This window comes from Carassius gibelio, chromosome B19 (assembly GCF_023724105.1).
Source record: "Carassius gibelio isolate Cgi1373 ecotype wild population from Czech Republic chromosome B19, carGib1.2-hapl.c, whole genome shotgun sequence".
Classification (NCBI taxonomy): Eukaryota; Metazoa; Chordata; class Actinopteri; order Cypriniformes; family Cyprinidae; genus Carassius; species Carassius gibelio.
The window spans coordinates 10,262,332-10,280,809 of NC_068414.1; the positions used below are offsets into that span (position 1 = coordinate 10,262,332).

Below are 18,478 nucleotides of genomic sequence, written 5' to 3' on the forward strand. Positions count from 1 at the left end.
TCCCATAGATTCAGACCAAAGATTAAGACCAAACCCATAGGAAAGAATAATCACAGATGAGATCGCTTTAATATCTGTAAGAAAGTCAATCTCAGATGTGTCCCATCTCCATTGGGACGAATTCATTGGCAGACATAGAGTAGAGTGGCGTTCATGTTGAATTAGAGAGATTTGGCTAATGTGGGAGAATCCCAAGTGAACCCTATAACCCCAGTAAAGAGGTTTGGGGGGAACAGAGGGGCTCGACATACACGCGTGCTCTGGAAATAAACACATGCATGAATAAGTCAATAATGGCCGTGGCTCTGAATGTGTGCATAAACAAATGTACGAATGTGTGTGTGTCCGTGTGGAAGGCCAGACTGCAGTTCTCGACAGACGCCACATTCCCTGCGAATGAGAAACAGACCCGGACAGAGACACAGAAAGATGTCTTTAACAGCCTGGGAATTCTGAGAGCCCCCTCCTTCCCAAACCAACTTTATTCCCACTTTATTTGTGGGAGAATATGTGCCAGTGCTCCTCTGTCTCTCATTTAATTCTCACTGTCATGAGAGCCGTAATCAAACTGAAAAACCTCACAAAGGCAGAAGAGCATGGCAGTATGGAACCAATTGTGATCTAATGGCAGCCAAAATAACCATTTACATCTGAGACAGTAGATTCGCCCGCTTTATCTCCTCATTTGACCCTCGTCTCCTGAGCTTGATCAATATCATCTTTTATTTTCTCTGTCTTCCTATGTTTTCGGACGTTGTCTCCTTGGCTGTAGCCAGCTATGAGGTCCAGACCTCAATACATTTTTCATGTTCAAAGATGTAATTTGCTCTCTTAATGCTCTCTCTGTCAGTCGGTTAGTTGTGTTTAGGTACAGCATTATGTAAAGCATACATATATATTTTGTATTTTTTTGTTTATGTATAGGTAAACATTTATATATAGTATATTTATAGTCAGAATCTGTCAGTAGGTTAGTTGTGTATAGGTTTATACTGATTTACTTCATTGTTGTATGTCTGTATTTCTGTAGCATTGTGTTCCTGTGAGGCACGACATTTCGTTCCACTGTATGTCCACACATGTAGCCGAATGAAAACTTGAACTTTCACGTAAACTTAATGACTAATTTGCAGTTTAAAACTCCTCATATGAGTGTCTACATGTATAATTCAGTTTAAACAGTTTGCAAGAATGCTTAGCGCCGGTGGTATGACAATGATTGTTGCGAGATGCCACTGGATAAGCACATTTAGACTCGTCTTTTCCACCCCACATTTGACTCTTTAGAAAGTTAATAAAGTTAACTTTGCAGTTAAAGTAGTTTAAAGTTATAAAGTTGCAGTTAGTAGTTTAGCGATATCATTATCTTATTTACAAAAGACTTTACTTTTGGCTTTTATTTATTTTATTTTATTTTTCTTAGCAATATCTGGCAACACGGCATTATCAGCACTTAAATGGACATTATTTCTGATCTGCCAGGAATATTATGAATGCTATCAAGTAACTTTTAACACTAGTATACAGATCTTTAGGCTACAGAATGTCACACCAAAACATTTATAATTGCACAAGACAAGGCTATCTTCTATATAACAATAGTTATTAATAAAAGCTATGATGGTAATATCGGGGCAGACTTACTGAATTGGGGGCCCTAAGCAAATTCCAGTTGTGGGGCCCCAACACAATAACTATGTGGTCTTTTACACCTAACCCTTATTTTGCATGCGTTATCTTATGGTTTATAGTTCATATTTCCCTTCATAACCAGTAAATATTTAGTCTTATCTTATCTTATGCTGTTCTAAAGCCATATTAGGCTACCTTATTATATCTTATTTTATTTTATGGATCACAAAAGAAGACATAATAAAAAAAATAAATAATAATAATTAGAAAAAAAATATTGATGCAAGCATGCCTATGGAAAGCACACAAGACAGTCATCATGAAACATCAAGATAAAATTATGACTTTTCTTTACTGAAGCGAATATCTCTGTTCTGAGACAATATCATACAGCCTGTAATGTGAGGAAAGAGTGCTCTCTTTGTAATCACTAAAAGCTGTCATTCACTTCAGTTCATTGCGATTTCAGGACTTTCCATTAATAAGCTCTCTACACGGCATAATGAATCTCTTATTCACATCGTAACTCAACACTTGACAAAAACTTTTTAGTAATTAATGGATTCCAACTTACACGCTTCTGGTCATTCCAATGAAGAAATCAACAGTTGTCTGTGATTGGCTACATCGCTCAACGCTGCAAATATGTTTCGCCAATATCAGATGGGGCCTCCTGATTCGCTTACCTTGCTTGTATGTTAAGTCCGCCCCTAAGTAATACAGTAGGTGGCCAGCCTATCTGGCGTTTACCGTCGCGTGTACGTAACTGTAATTCAGTCGCGTGTTAAAATCATTCGCGAAACTATCGCCAGGTGGTGCAAAGGGACAGATTGTGAAATGAATGTAATTGTAAAATGAGATAAAAGAAGGAAGTAAAACAACAATAACATTATGATATAACATTGTAGCATGAATAATAAACAACTGATGAAATCATCCACCCCTAACCGATAGTAACCGTGCAATATGATATAATTGAACAATGCTCATTCTTCCAAAGCAGAGCAAATATCTTTCACAAACGTCTACAAGTCTGTCTCTTTTAATGAGTTGTATTTGTAGGGGTTATTGTGGCACAGTTCTTAACCCTGACTACTTTTCAAAGCCTAGTTATGGCGATGGTCTCGTCTCACTCCAGGATGCCGTTTCCACAGGGGTGTTGATTTGTCGCGATGTTGTTTCTTGCGTCTCCTCTGAAGTTGTGTCTAATGAATCTTTTGCGCAGTGCAGCATAATTAATGTGTATTCTGTCAAGTGTTTTATCAGACGCACCTGTGATGACACGTCGCTTATATCAGGTGTAGATCTGATAAATGTGCTTAATGAGCAAAGACACAATCCACTTCAACAAAGTTCCCAAAAGTCGGGCCAGTTAGAGTGTAGTGTAACGAGCGTGGCCTGGTCGCTTCACAACCAAGTGCATGCTGGGAGCTAGCGTTCAAGTGTTTGCTTTGAACAATTAGAGGTAGTTTGCGGCCATCTTGTGCCGTCGCCGGCGGACGAGCAGAATGGGACGCGGTGCGGTCGTTTCATGGGAAAGAGCGGCTGAAAATGGTGCTCCGGAAGGTGCTAGTCTCTTTCAAAGCGCCTCTTTTCTTTTCCCTCTTTCGAACTCTATCAATTTTCCCAGCACATTCTCTCCCCTGGTTTTGTGGTTTGTCTGCCACCCCTCCTCCATCGCTACCCCGCTTGCTGTGTTCTTTATAAAGTCTTTCTCTTTCAACATCATACCCATAAGCCCTCTTACACCCCCAACGCACCCTTGCGCGCACTCCTGCTCTGCTACATTCAATTCCCTGTCTTCCTTTCTTTCTTTCCGTCTTTCTCTGCCTACTATGGTCAGGTCTCATGGGGAAAGACAGTTGGCAGGAAGCAGGCTTGCTGCCATAGCAACAGGATCACTCCCTCTCCCACAGGTCTCCTTAGCAACCGGTAGCTTGGCATTGTTGTAATGAGCGGACCCTGTGTGCCCGGCTAACAGAGCAGGAGTGTGTGCGTGCATGCATGCATTGAGAAAGAGGGCCACTTTTGTCTTTTTTCATCAACTTGAATATTAAAAGATGCCTCTTAAATGCATCAATGTAGCAGGTTTTAATTAACAATCATGTGACCTGGTGCTTCCCAATCTGTTTGGGGTTTGATTAAAGCGATCAGCTCATTCCACGCCCTGCAACCGAAATAATCGATGCGTGACTTAATTAATGATTTACTAATTAATTGTGCATGCTCTGCCTAGACAGAGGATGACTTTGTGCTCGATGATAAAGTCAGTCGTAGTTGTGCAAGCTCGTGTTTTTGCTTGCGGAGAGAGCGGCGGCACAAAAGATTGAAGAAATGCTGCTTGTTTGTTGTGAATCAGTAGCTTGCTTTTTGTCTATACATTTATTCACTATTATTTAGCTTCACGGTTAGACACGGACCAAGCAAATTAGTTGTTTAAATGTACTGTAGTTCTAATAATTGTGCATCAAGACCCACACTGCAAAAATAATTGTATTAATAAGTCACATTTTATTTTAGGGTCCAATTCTCGCCATTAACAAACCATTAACTAAGACTTTTGCCTCAATAAACTCTTGATTTGGTGCTTTTTAATAGTTAGTAAGGTAGTTTTTAAGTTTAGGATTAGAATATGGTGCTTTAATGGGGAGAACTCTATACTGTAGTGTTACTCATTAATTTTGTCTTATAGTTTCAGTAAACACATTCAAACTATCTTCAAATAAGATAAATGATAACACTTTATTTATCACTATTAACCAGCATACATATTACTAGCATATTGACTGTTTATTAGTGTTTATAAAACAGATACCAATGCCTTATTCTGAATTACCATATTTTAAATCTCTTAACCCTATCTAAATTTAACAATTACCTCACCAAATATTAATAAGCAGCAAATCAGGAGTTAATTGAGAATTGGGCCTTAAAATAAAATGTGACATGATACATTTATTTATAATCCAGATTATAATATTAATACATATTTTTCATCCTTTATTATATTTTAAGTATCAAATACATTTGGTTATATTTGTGCTTAACACAAGAAGAAAAACATTGCCAGTGGGGTAAGCAACATAACTATTCATATCTTATGCAATTTTGCCTCTCATGTGAATTTATCTTGCTTTGAGGCTGTTCAGATCCTTTTTATGGAAAACAAGAAATTAAGATATATATATATATATATATATATATATATATATATATATATATATATATATATATATATATATATATATATATATATATATTTTAAACCGTGTACAATTATTCAGTGTTATTTTGTGTTGTTCTATCACAGCAAAGTTTGTGTCACAACAAGAGGTGTACATCTGCGCTCAGGACCCAGGTGTAAGACGGTTCTTCTGAGTCTGTGCGATCTCCCACAGGTGTCTGTTCTCTCCACCTGTTGTGTGAAAGCTTAGCTAGGAATCGTCATCGTTTCAGGCTGACGCTGCTCTTAGCACTGCCCCGGTCTGGGCCGTGTGCCACGCGACGACCGGGCAAACGTATGCCAGGGGGCGGCTGTGCGCTGCTCCGCGATGGCGAAGAGCTGGCTTTCGTGCCCGAAGGTCTGGTCAGCTCTGGCATGCAGGGCGGATTTTCCGATCCCCTGCACCGCTCTCAGATGCTCCTTAATCTGCCTGCTCTATTTTTAAACCTCCCTCCCCTCGTTTTGCTCTATCCATCCATCCTTCACTTCCTCCCACTCTCTCTCCCTCCCTCAGGCTCTCCCCGTTCCCAGGGAACTTGGCCCGGCTCGCCCAGCAGCTCCAATTAGAGCTCGGTCCAAGGGGATGGAGCGCACTAGCTGGCTGCTCCCACCTACAGGCCCCCAGGGTCCCTGGCTTCTTTTTGTGCCCAGTCTTCCTCTCTCAGGTTAGGCTAGAGCTCCAGACGTGGCCCCTCCCTTCTGTCCTGGTCCCTCTGGTGGGTGGGCATTCCACAGGGAAGCCATCGGCCTTCTGTCACCAAAGTGTTGATCGCTGTAGTGACGCTGTGTTTTCAGGATTTGAAAGCTTGGCTTCTATCGTTAACAATGTCTAATTAAGTTAATTTGTCGATTTGAAGACAAAAAATTAAAGGTTTAGCAAAAATTTTTAATTCTGCTGTTTACTCACTCTTATGTCACCCTAAACTCATATGTTTTTCTTTTTTTGCTGGACTACCAACATTTTCAAGGCATCTAGACATTGTAAAATGTCAATGGAAAACAGTCACGGAAAACCTCCACTGCAGATTTCAAATACCATTTTCTTATATTCAAACAGATGCATCATGTTTAGTTATAACATGCAACAGCCGGTGGGGTTTTGGGAGTAATGTTGTCAGAGTTTGTGAGGCAGGTCATTTTCAGCTGAAGATTATAAACAACAATGAATAATGACTTAAATTTCGATCTGTTCCACACAAAAATGTATTGTATGATTTAGAAAGACTGCATTGAAAAAATGCAGTGAAACTCTCAGCTTCTTTCACTGTTTTTAATAATAAAGATAAGCAAACCAGAGGAACCAAAACGCTATCGGTGACAGAAATGGAGAAAAAAAAAAAACCTTGGGAAGTGAAAGTTTTTGTTTACTTATATCTTCTAAATGCTAATTTTGTCAATGTTTTGGAACACACTAGCTTACACTAGGTATCATACACTTGCTTTCAGGTCATTCCAATCCCAACAAACTCATGCAGAAACATATGCCCTGTTACATGAAAAATTTAAACTTTTTTTTTTTTTTTTTTATCGGCTCAAAATAGCAAACATGGTTCATATCCACTGACTAGATGGAATCAAAGTCTGAAGCTAAATATATATTATACACCTTGTGATTTTCTATGAAACCTGTCAACTCAAATTGTCTAGACTGTAAATAGGGACACACTCTTGGTAAATGTTTTGTAGCGCATTCCAGCCTTTAGTCGTATGAAGCAGTTTTATGGTGTTTTGTAACAAGTGTGGCTGGAACAACATGGCTGCCTTGACTTTGAGTCAACCAAGAGAACATGTTTTACTTAACTTAGCAAATGAATACATAAAACACATCCTGTATTAACCAGAAATAACACTGTTAGCAAACATCCGTTAGCATCATTATCATGTATTAGGACTGTTCGATCCTATAATTTCATATCACTCCATCCGTCACATTGCCCACACCTCTCTCTGCTCTCCACCTTTCACATTAATCGCCTGTGAGTTCTTTCTTTTTCTCCGAACAGCCGAGCACCGCCCGTGACATCACTCACAGGAAGTGCATCTTTAGCGCTGGCTAATTTCCATCGATTGCCTCCAGACAGGCTTAGCAGACGCGCCCTGTTCCCACACAGAACTCTCATTTAAAGTCTCCTCGCCTGCAGGAGTCCTCTCTCGCTCTCTCCCTCTCGCACAATGAACGCAGTCAGCGCTTTTATCTCCTACCCCACTTGTGCTTATTATCAAATAAATGCGAGGTAGAGAGATACCCATTGACAGTAGCATGCATAATGACTGCTGGCTGTGTGAAATGGATTAATAAATAATGGGTGAACGCGGCTGAAAACAGCTTTTGCAATCCTGCGAGCGTGCGAGAAAAGGCTCGACAGAACAATCCCCCAACACACGAGCCGTGCGTTCCGGACCGCGTCGAATGGAACACTGGGCAGAATGTAAAACAGAACGCTGCCTGGAATACTCGGAGGAGTCTGCTCACTAAATTAGAATGCTCTTTAAAATGAGAAACCGATCGCTTGGCAATGCTAGAATAGTTCGCTAAAACTTCCAGGTAGATAGCATCTTAAACGCTGTCTTTTATTTCTACTGAAGTGATACTGTAGCTATGGCCTTTTGTGCTGCTCAGAAACTGAATGAAATGTTGCATAAAAAATTAGTCATGATCCTTCCAAATCCCATTCATTGTCCATAGTGAAGTCTATCCAATGGCACTAATCCAAGGCCTACATCGATAAATAGTGGACTGAATCACTGTATCATAGAATCATTTGATTAAAGCTCATTTCTGGATCCAGTCAATAGATCATATTTTGGGTATTCATCAATAGGTGCTTTTGACAAGAGATGATTTGACTAGGGAGCTAATCAGGTCACAGATCACATCTGTCTTTTTGAGATTTGTTTGATACTGTGACATCTTTGTACACCCTTCAGTATATTTGACTGACTGGATACAATCACAGATTTTCCCTGATTTCAAAACAAACCACTGTGGTAATGAAACTGTGGAAAACCCTTGCTTTCTTTCTGTATGATATTTTGTTTTTGGTGTGTCAGGGCAATTGTTAAGGCAGAACTTTCTGTGTAATAGCAACCCTTTTTATGGCTTGTCGTGGGCAGATGTGCCTAACATGAAAACAAGAGGGCGGAGGTGACCAATGGCGCCAGGCGGTCAAATACATAGGTAATGATCTTGGTTCATAAACCTCAATTTGACAAATTTACCAAGCTACGTATTAGCATATATTATAAAAGATGGTAAAATGTGAGCTGTGTCATTTAGTTGCTCCTTTCCACAAAAAGTGAAAATATAAAAAGCTGTTTTATTATTTTCTGTTAAAGAAAATGCCAGAACGACCACAGAATTACAAGTAACAGGTTTTTAATTTAGCCTAGTAGAAGTTGGTATTTAGTTATTTATGAACCAAAGTGGAATGTGCCATTTCTTTAAGGAAGCATGAGTACCCATGAATCTCTAACCCTACTGAAATTCTCCCAATTTTCAATCTTGATCTCAATGCCAATTATTATGCCTGTCATCGCTCTTCCTCTACACACCCCCTTCCTGGTCAACGTATGATCCCTTCAGTCCCTCTTACTGTGTTGCGTTCCAGGGGTTATAGTCAGCTAAGGGGCCACCAGATTTAACCAGGATTAGCCCTAGATTTCTCTGGATTATGCAGGCTGGAGTGGGATTAAACGTGATTGCCAGATTTTTCCAGCATATTTGAAAGTGTCTGTATTTTAGGTTAGAGTGATTGTGTTTTTCTCCATTGAGCACACTGTTTCTGTTAGGAATATCATCCTTCATGTGTGTGTTTGACTAGCAGGGTGTTTAAATGCTTGTGATTAAAATGCTAACAGGTCAGTTTTGGCTACTTTAGATGATGCTCAACTGTATCCAGTATCCAGTTGTATGTGGTGACAAAACGCTTCACTGTATGCATTTTCCCATTAGTAATAGTTGCACTTTGTTGTATCGGCAGCATACTGTTTCTTACTTTACATTGCCAACTATCTTTGACAATAAATCCGATCTTTATTATCATTGTCAGACTGTACATCAATAAATTGTCATTTCTAAATGCCTTGTGCCTGATCACACTACATCTCACCCTTACAGGAAAAAAAAAAAAAAAAACTTTACTGGTGAAACATCTCCTATAATAAAATTGGGATTAACAAAAAAAAAAAAAAAGTCTTTGTCAGAATAGACCAATTATGTTGACCAAATAATTGTGTTGTTTCTGCCACTCATCAGTTAATACTATTATCCTTCATATTTCATAGAGAGGTCATCATTACTGCAGCATTATACTGGCACTTTATGTAAGCGTTGATAAGAGAGTTTCAGTTAGTAGTTGCAGATTTAACCTGAAGAGTATCTGTGAGAGCCAAAGCAGGTCACAAGAAGACGGCTACATGGCTGGCCAGCACATGACTCAGACGCTTGAAGGTGTCTGGGTCAAATTCCGAACCACAGACCTGCTATTTATAACACTCACCACAGGCCACACCACCACAGCAATTGTGACTTTATGAATAATCTGCTTTCATCAAACACCAAGCGCTCTACCTCTTCCCCCGTCTTAATGGAGACACTAAGGGCAAAGAGCGAATCTTTTCAGCGACTAAACGACGACTCATGGCCTTTCAAGTCTGAGAGTTGTCATGTTTTAAAAATGCAAGCTTTCTACAACAAGCTCATGTGCAGACGGCTGTTTGGTGAGCTGAGGTGTGGAGTGGCGGGGTGCTGGTAGCTACTGTGAAGTCATGTAGCCTATAGTTGACTTGCTAATCACTGTTCCTCTGAGACAGCTCTAGCGACGGTGTGACTGCTGATGATTGAAGCTCTCTAGCGAGTTGGGCGAGTCGTCTGACTGTCAGAGATGAAAGGATGTTTGCAGTTTACCTGCAGCATCAAACGGCATCTGCCTCTCTCTTCCCCCCGCTTCTCGCATAGAGCTCCTCTCTTCCCGTTTCCACAGTAGTCATGGTTACCCCCGCAACAGAGTGCGCTTGCCGGAGCTGTCAGGGCGTCGCGCTCAGATCACCTCGCGCAGGTCGTTTCGGCACGCAGTTCCCACTCGTGACACCGCGCTTCAATTTGGCTTTGATTAAGTCAGCCTGGGAAGCATCTGGCTCTTTCACCAGCACGGGGGCTTCTGTAATTTGGCAGAATAACCTAACGAGAATAAAGCCCCCTACTTGGGGGTCGAGGGGACGTAAATGCATCTTGCTTATCCAATTTCTCACCATTCTGAATGGGAGCGCCGCAAAATGCAGCAAATCTGCTACCAGTGTTGGGGGAAGAATTAGCCTCTCAGGTGTGAGGTGACACTGAAACAGCACGCTCTCTGAGATTAGCATGCTTTATAGTCGATATCCAGCTGTAGTGTAAATTTTGCCAAGGTAATTGGCTCTTTTCACTGACTGATATCTGACCACTCATGTGAGCGGTAATAGTTCTCAGAATCACTACGGAAAACAAGAGGTTGCTTTCCGTAAGGGGTTGTGATGGGGGATTATGGAGTATAGATGGGCTGATAGATGCACTTGAAGCGTAATTATATTGTGGATGATTGAGGGACAGGAAGTAGATTTGTTTTGTCTTATTTGCATTTTCTCTTCAGTCAGAGCAGGTGAATGAAATTAGTAGTGTGATTTGTGGCGGGATGGAGGGTGAGCGAAAAGAAAAGTGATAAACAGATGCGGGACACGGGGGAAGAGAGGAAACGAGGGAATCTGAGTGAAGGAGGGTGTGAAGAGGCTATGCAGCTTTGAGAGAGATTTTGTGTGTTTGTAGGGAGTGGAGCTTGCACTACATTATTGTTGCTGTGTACACATCAACACATTATATGCATTGTTGGTAATGTTGAAAATTTGACCGACAGATGATGAAAAGTAACAGAGAGGGAAACAGAGATCAGTTAAAGATGATCAGTTTAAACTCTGATTGTGTACCAGGCCAAGAAAGGAGAACTATGAGCATTGTCCCAGGCCCAGGGATGAGAGGCTTCTATGATTATATACTTCACCTCTGTGGGAGAGGGGACCAAACATAAATATTTTGTCCCAGGCCCTTTGGATTTTAGGCACAGCCATGGTGTGCGAACCGGAATACTGTGACAAGAGCATGCAACAGGAAGAAGCAGATTGAGGGATTTCTCCCCTGAAACCCTTTTGCTTTTTTCATGGATGGATAAGATCAAACTGTCCTAGTATTTTTTTATGTTTCGATGCTGTACTGTCTTAGAGTAGTCATCCTCATTATTTTTGTTTGCTAATCAAAAACTAGCTGTTTTCAAAGGAATAATTTTCCACCTCAGTAGACACCAACCATTAGAAATTTTTTTTTTTTAATTGCAACAGTTTTTTTTTAATAATATATCAAATTTGTCAATAAATATCTTGTTGGTTTGAATTATTTCTGCATTGTACTTATGGAGTTAATGAATAAATACTTTAAACATGCTATTGAGAATCTTTACACTGAGGTAATGAAGCTATAAGGTATGCAAGACCTTACTATAGTGTGAAATATAAAGTTCATTGTTAGGCAAGATGCACAGAGGAATGTTTTGCTGTGACTTTATTTAATATATAGTACAGCCTTGAGCCTTTATAATAAAAATGTAAGTAATGTAATTTAATGTTGTTTTTTTTATGAAGACATAGACATATTGATGTGAAATAACTAATGAACTGTGAGTTCTGTGCGGTAGTATACACAATAACTACAGTATGTGAACAGGTGTTTCATGTCATACTTGCTAGTGCACAGCTGCAACAATGTATTGACCAATTCACATCTGAGACTATAACTATCATTAACATTCTTGACTCCATTGTTGTTGTACACCAAAGAAAGAGATGCATTTCTCTGCTGAATCTGTACCACAAAATCCTCTCTCTCTCTCTCTCTCTCTCTCTCTCTCTCTCTCTCTCTCTCTCTCTCTCTTCTGGTTTCCTTTGTCTGGTGCTCCTCCAGGATCTCTAGTGTGCCAAAATCACGCCTCGCTCTCACTTTCTCGTCTCACTCTCTGGCTTTCCCTCATATTTCCCCAAGACTGCAATCGATAGAGGCGTCTGTGATCAGGTTGCCACGTGTGATTCATTTGGGTAACCTTGACTACAGTTTGATGTGCGTGTGGACTTGGCTTGGCTAGCTGCAGCGTGAGTCAGAGAAAGCGTGTGCCATGCAGGAGCTGGTCTGCTTACAGTATTGATTTGCCTGAGCAGCCAAGAGGGGTTTCATCTCTTCCTACAATGAGTGCCCTGAACTGCTTTAGAGTTTTTATAGGAACTTGCATAGTTCTTGTGGGATTAGCACCCTCAGTGGTTTTATTTTGAATATCTGTTTATTTGAATCACACTTGCTTGATAAACAATAGGGGCTTTCACACCAGAGGATCCTTTCATAGTTCCTAGAACTATTGGCGGAAGTACTCGCTTTTTGGCGTGTTCGCCCTGCAGAAACTAGTAATGGTTTAGTTCTAGGAACTCTGTTTTGAAAAAAAAATAAATTAGCTCTACTACAGAGTAGGGTCAAAACAGTTTTATAGGAACTGCCAGTGATGTAAATGTCCAAATGCATATGAAACACCGCCTACCTGGCATTTTTAAAAAGGCATGCAAAAATACTTACTCCATGAACATAGAACACAGCAACAATGGCAGCTCCGATCATGTGTTCTCCATTTAACGGTTGTTGATGTTTGTACCTGGATACCTGGACCCTGCAGGCTAGTTCCTAGAACTAAGTTTCTAGAATTATGTAGTACTTCTAATACTTCTAAAAACACCTTTTTGTATATATACCTTGTATACACTGAAAATGTATTAGAATAATCCTTGTAATAAACCACAGTTCAGGTGTCTGAACCATGTTTTTTTTTTGGAGTATATTATTATCGGTTCATACATTTTCTGTTTAAGATGAAGCCACACACAATGTTAGTGAACCTCAATTCAAAATCACTAATTACTTTGTCTTATTTCTTCCTGTTTTCTCCTTCCCACAGAACTCCATCAGACACAACCTCTCTCTACATACCCGCTTCATCCGTGTTCAAAATGAAGGAACAGGAAAAAGTTCCTGGTGGATGCTTAACCCAGAGGGTGGAAAGATGGGCAAAGGGCCCCGAAGACGAGCTGTATCTATGGACAATGGCACTAAATACCTGAAGAGCCGAGGCCGAGTCAGCCGGAAGAGAGCAGGAGCTGTGGGAATGGGTCGAGAGCTTGGAGGACCCGGAATACAGGGATCGCCAGAACATGGAAGCCCAGCTGGTAAAGGAGTAATTGGAGTCGGGGGTGAAGGGTTTGATACCTGGACAGACCTTCACTCCAGAACAAGCTCCTCTGCGTCAACTTTAAGCGGATGCTTGTCTCCAATTCTGGCTGAGACAGAACCTGATGAACCAGAGGAAGGAGGACTTTCCTGCTCAGCCTCTCCAAGACTGTACCCTAGCCCCACTAGCACAAGATCTCCAGCCCTGGGAACAGGGGGACACTGTCCATCTGTCGAGCTCCCGCACCTAGCTGATCTAACTGGAGCCATCAGCTTGGAAGAGGGCTACTCACAGCCTCTACCACTTAAGCGCAATGGCTTTCACTATGGCCCTGGACCAAAAGGAGAGACCTCCTACTGTGGAACAGTTTATGGCCAACCATCCATGGGCATGCTTAGGCATCATACGCCTATGCAGACAATTCAGGAAAACAAGCCTACCAGCTTCCAGCGTGCTCTTAGGGCATACTCAGAGAACAATGCCCTTGAAAGTCTGCTTGCTGGAGGGTCACAATACTGTGGTAAGGACATAGTTGTGGGGCAAGGAGCAGCATCCCATTCCCTTATGTCACAATCTAACAGCGCCATGCACTCTCACAGCCACAATCAAAGCCAGAATCACAATCATAACCCAGAGCATGGCCACAATCGCAGTTCCAGTCAGAGTCTTCACAACGGCCATGGAGTAACCCACGAGCAAAACCCAAGCCATCATCACAATCCCAATCAAGCTCGTAACCCAAGTCTTGACTACAATCATCACAAACACCACCGTGGCCATGACTACGTTCAATCTCATGACCACAAACTCAATGCTAGTCCCAATCCTAACCACATGCACAATCACCTGCAACACAACAACTCCAGACAACCAGACCTTTCTCCCAGGGTGAATAATGACATGTTGCAACCCTATAATCACAAATCACCCAGCCTTTATGGCTCACATGCTCCCCTACCTTCTACTGCCCTGCCTCCTAACCCTGCCAGTGTCTTGGATGTACCCCAAGACCCTTGTCGCCTGGCTTCAGCCCCCCACCCTCGCCATCAATCCTATCCAGGTTCCCACCTCCACCAGGGCATGACAGAACCCTGGCTGGGGTATTACCACCACACATCACAGAATTCTAATTACCATGGAAACCACCAAGCTAACCATCACCAGGATCTTCACAACCGGTTGCAGTCCGAGCTGGAACTGGATGTGCACCAGGGCAGTCTGGATTGCGATGTGGAATCCATCCTTCTGAATGACTTCATGGACTCAACAGAGGAAATGGGCTTTAATTTTGACGGGTCGCTATCACAGGGTGTTGGCATGGGAATGGGGTTGGGAATGGGAATGGGAGTTTTTGCAGGACCTCAGCAATCACACAACAGCCAGAGTTGGGTGCCTGGGTGAACCGTGGGGGAATTGAGGACCTATATATAAGCAAGTGTTCAACCATACAGCCTTCTGAAGGGCAGTAGGATCAGTTGGGAACTCACATGAACGAACTGACCAAGATTCCCTTTTGCTGATGTCAGATTCTGGACTCATGACTATCCCTTGCTCCATCTCCATACCCACCCCCCCCCCATTACATTTCCCCTGCTGTGGAATAAAGTCATAGTGCCCTAACTGTCCTTTCTGTGGTTCATGTCCTTCGGTTTGTGCTCAATTCATCACCTCCATGTCTTTCTGGGCAAAAGCTCTGAAGCACTTTACATCGCCATCCATTCCGATGCTGTAACGACCACCCCGCGACCTGGGAGGAATCACATTGTCCGCTGGCCTGGGTTTAATGTATGCAAACGACTTTGTTATCCTTCCTGAACAAAAAAAGTTAATAAATAATTAAGCGTTGGTGTTGTTTTACTAAACATGAGTACAGGATTGAGCAGTTGCTATAGCTGTCTGGGTGTCTGTGCTGTCATTTGTGTATTCGTCAGTGTGTTTGGGTGCTTGAGTGTGGAGCTGCTTTTCTTTGGTACATCTACACACCTCCTCCCAAGTAGGTCCCTTTACTGTGGGCCAGGACAGTCATCCATCAGACACACTCTATTGATATTCAGCATATCCTTTTTAATCTCCAAAGTAATGCACCGGCTATGCATCACTGTTGCAAATAGAATGTGATGCTCTGAGAGCGCAGGGCTGTTTTTCCCCCGGACACACAACGGCTTAATGTGTTTTGGCGAAAGTGATGATTAAAGTCACTCTGCAGTAAGTGGGGGGCAGGGGGAGGGGTATTAGAAGGAGGTAGGGAGGGCAGAGATAGAAAGATAGAGGGGGAAAAGGAGAAATGCAAATATTATCACTATGCCCCCTTCCTCTCCATTCTGTGAATATATAAAGCTTTCCCTGTAATGAAATAAGAAACGATCCAACACTACCGCACATCCTGTGCAGAGCTCTTTCCTGGTTCACCTCAGCCTAGCTAATCTGTGGCAGCCTTACTTTGTCTTCAACCAATGCACTGGCATTATTTCGGCTACATTAACATTCTTTATTCTTCTGCCTATGCAGTGTTACCCTAGGTTATCAATGATGATTAATCAAATTGATAATTTTGTCAACCCTTATTAACTGTGTGTTTATATAATACAGATCTGGAGTTTGGAAAATTATCCTTAACAAGTTAAAGCTTGACTAACATGACTAACTATTTGATGGTAGTGCTACCTCAAGGTTGCAAAAGGAAAGGTGTCATCTAATTTCAGGTTTTACAGAATAACAACTCCACCATCTTCCAGAGCCTTTGTGTCCTACACTAGTGAACTGAATGCTGATTAATTCAGTCAGCAAGCAAAAAATTGGTGCTATCTTCTCTGTGCAGACTTCCCCTATCATGTTGCCCTTATCCAGTGATCTCCCAGACTCAAGTAATTAAGTGCAAGAGTACTGGATATTTTCTCATTCTGGGTGCAACATAACACCAAGGGTTCAAACAGAAAGACTTCTCCAATTATTACATGGTTTGAAAACATATGGGGCACGTTTATGCACAAATCATAGATAAAAGTTGTCTTAACCTATTATGGCCACTACATAGGGATGGAAAAATTAATGGAAACATCACATGGAAAAGGAGCTTCACTTTGAGGCAATTAAATCATAGACTGTAATTACAAAGGAGTTTATTAGGTTGATTGACAATTACAAAACATGTCAGGAGTAAAAAAAAAAAGGTCTGACAGTTAGCACTTATGAGAGCTTTCAAAGCAATGTGAAGCGACTAACAGGGTTTTAAAGCCGAATGGTTTGTATGTGATTTGCCGGTGCATCCATGTCAAAGATTGCTAAATTATTTATTTGTCAAGAGAGACAGGATCAAAAATAATGATAGCATTTGCCAAACAGTAAAAATGCATGGGCAAAGATTAACAGAAGTCGCAACTCAGTGCACTCTGACAATCAAAAACATATCAAGTACAGCATCAAAAACCATAGGCTATATGAATCAGTATTTCTCTTACCATGTCTTCACAAAAGGCATTTTCTAGCATCAGAGAGCAAAAGCACTGTTCACTTGTGATGTCCCATAATTACAGGATTATAATGTCTCTGTGCACACTACTAAACAAATGCAAGAGTAATTTCATGGCTGCCAGGATAAAGTCACCTTCCATGGCCAATCACTAAATCAGAACATCTTTGAATTTTTATGTAAATTTATGGAACACAAAGAGTAGATTTGGAGAGGTTTGTATCTCTTTAGCATTCCAACAAGAATGTGCCGTGAAGGAACTCTTATTAATTCCTATTGATATGCTGTTTGGTGTTTCAGGTTATTTTGTCCACTCTTTGCATCATTACTTGCTTTTGTCTACCATTATCAATGTTCCATAAAGTGCATCCCCATCCCCCACACTCTTTTATTTATTTTTTTGTTATATATGTTGCCAGGTGCTTTCTCAGAGGCTGAAATTGTCCAGAGATACATGACTTGGATGCAGCTTTTTGTTCTGCTTAAATTTTGATGAGGAAAATCGTACATGGAGAGAGAAATGGAGAGTGCAGTTAAAAAAGATAAAGGAAGCTGACAGAGAGTGAGTTGAAAAGGACGGCACTAGGTTGCTTGAAAGAAGAAGAAAAAAAATCTCTCACAGACAGAGATGGTGTGTGTTTTGTGCATGAGAGAGAGAGTCTGTCAGAGAAGCTTCTCTCAGCAGAGCTGTTTGAATCAGGACAAATGTCAAGTGGCTCTCTACAGTGTTTCTCACACAGGCCGATCAGATAGCCATCCCTCTTTCTCACTGTCTCTCTTTCCTGCCAAGGACAATGAGCCCTGTCTTCATCCGCTTTCATTCCCGTCTTTATGTTTTTTTCGAGGTGGCCAGGAAAATGTTGTTATCCAACTGTGATTTTGATTGCTGGCCTACGCCTGCTTCAGAGCTCAGCTTCGTGTGTGTGTGTGTGTGTGTGTGTGTGTGTAGCACAGTGACGTACCTGAAATGATATGAAAATGAACTCAAATCGTGCCCTGGAATTTCCTATGCCTGGCTATCAATAATATAATATACACAGTTTATATTTATTGGGTATAAAGATGGGCTTGTGGATGACAGTATGGAGCTCCTGTATCCCATTCATCTATATTACAAGATCATGATTCTATTACAGTTCATTTCTGTTACATGCTGTACAAAAATCTGTATTGAGAAAATTGTATAATATTTTTTGACAAGCAAATATCAGTTTTATTTCTTTTTTTAAATGATGTATCTGCTCATCTTGTGGCCTGTAAAATAAAACAAAAGAGAAACTTGAAAATCCTGAAAGCCTTTTTCTGCTAATGTGTGCACATTTTTTTTTTTTTTTTTTTTTTTTTTTTTTGGGTTCAGACAACAATGCATTTAAATGCACTTACCTCAGTATTTTGAATGACTTCTGAGTGAAACAAAATACTAAATGAGGACGAAAAAGAGTAGCACTTGCATTATAGAAAATGATTTTTTTAGAAAAACATCTGAGACAAACTAAATATTAAATAAACCCCATAAATGATAATTCAATTAAGTCTCCGGAGCTATGAGAGCATGACCCCTGAGCAATAAATGTTTCCTTTGGGATTCCACAGAGGTCAATAAGAATAATCCCCGTTATGCGTGTTATCGTGTGTGTCATGAGAATCTCATATGGTTTCAGCAGTAAAGGCAGTTCATACTGAGAATCAGCATTTTAAGACCTAGTGAGCTGCTGTTTACTGCTGCCTTGATTTGAAATGCTTTAAATAGACAGCAACTCCTCACACAAATGCCAACGATTGACATCCTCATGTTGCTAAGCTAACAACGGTATTCGATAATCAGCAAAGCAAATATTGTGGAGAATAAACGCATTCAGTAGTGAA

General features: G+C 41.0%; 2 protein-coding genes across 2 annotated transcripts in view; one reads left to right on the forward strand and one right to left on the reverse strand.

Annotated features, from left to right (window-relative positions):
- LOC127979270 (forkhead box protein O6-like) overlaps positions 1-17,906 on the forward strand; it is a 31,478-nt gene extending 13,572 nt beyond the window's left edge. Inside the window, exon 2 of the mRNA XM_052584610.1 lies at positions 12,874-17,906. Within this exon, the coding sequence (XP_052440570.1) occupies positions 12,874-14,544 (1,671 nt within the window). The 3' untranslated portion in view covers positions 14,545-17,906. The remainder of the gene's footprint in view (positions 1-12,873) is intronic.
- Positions 1-18,478, reverse strand: part of LOC127979288 (uncharacterized) — a 366,522-nt gene that overhangs the window by 95,552 nt on the left and 252,492 nt on the right. The window lies entirely within an intron of this gene.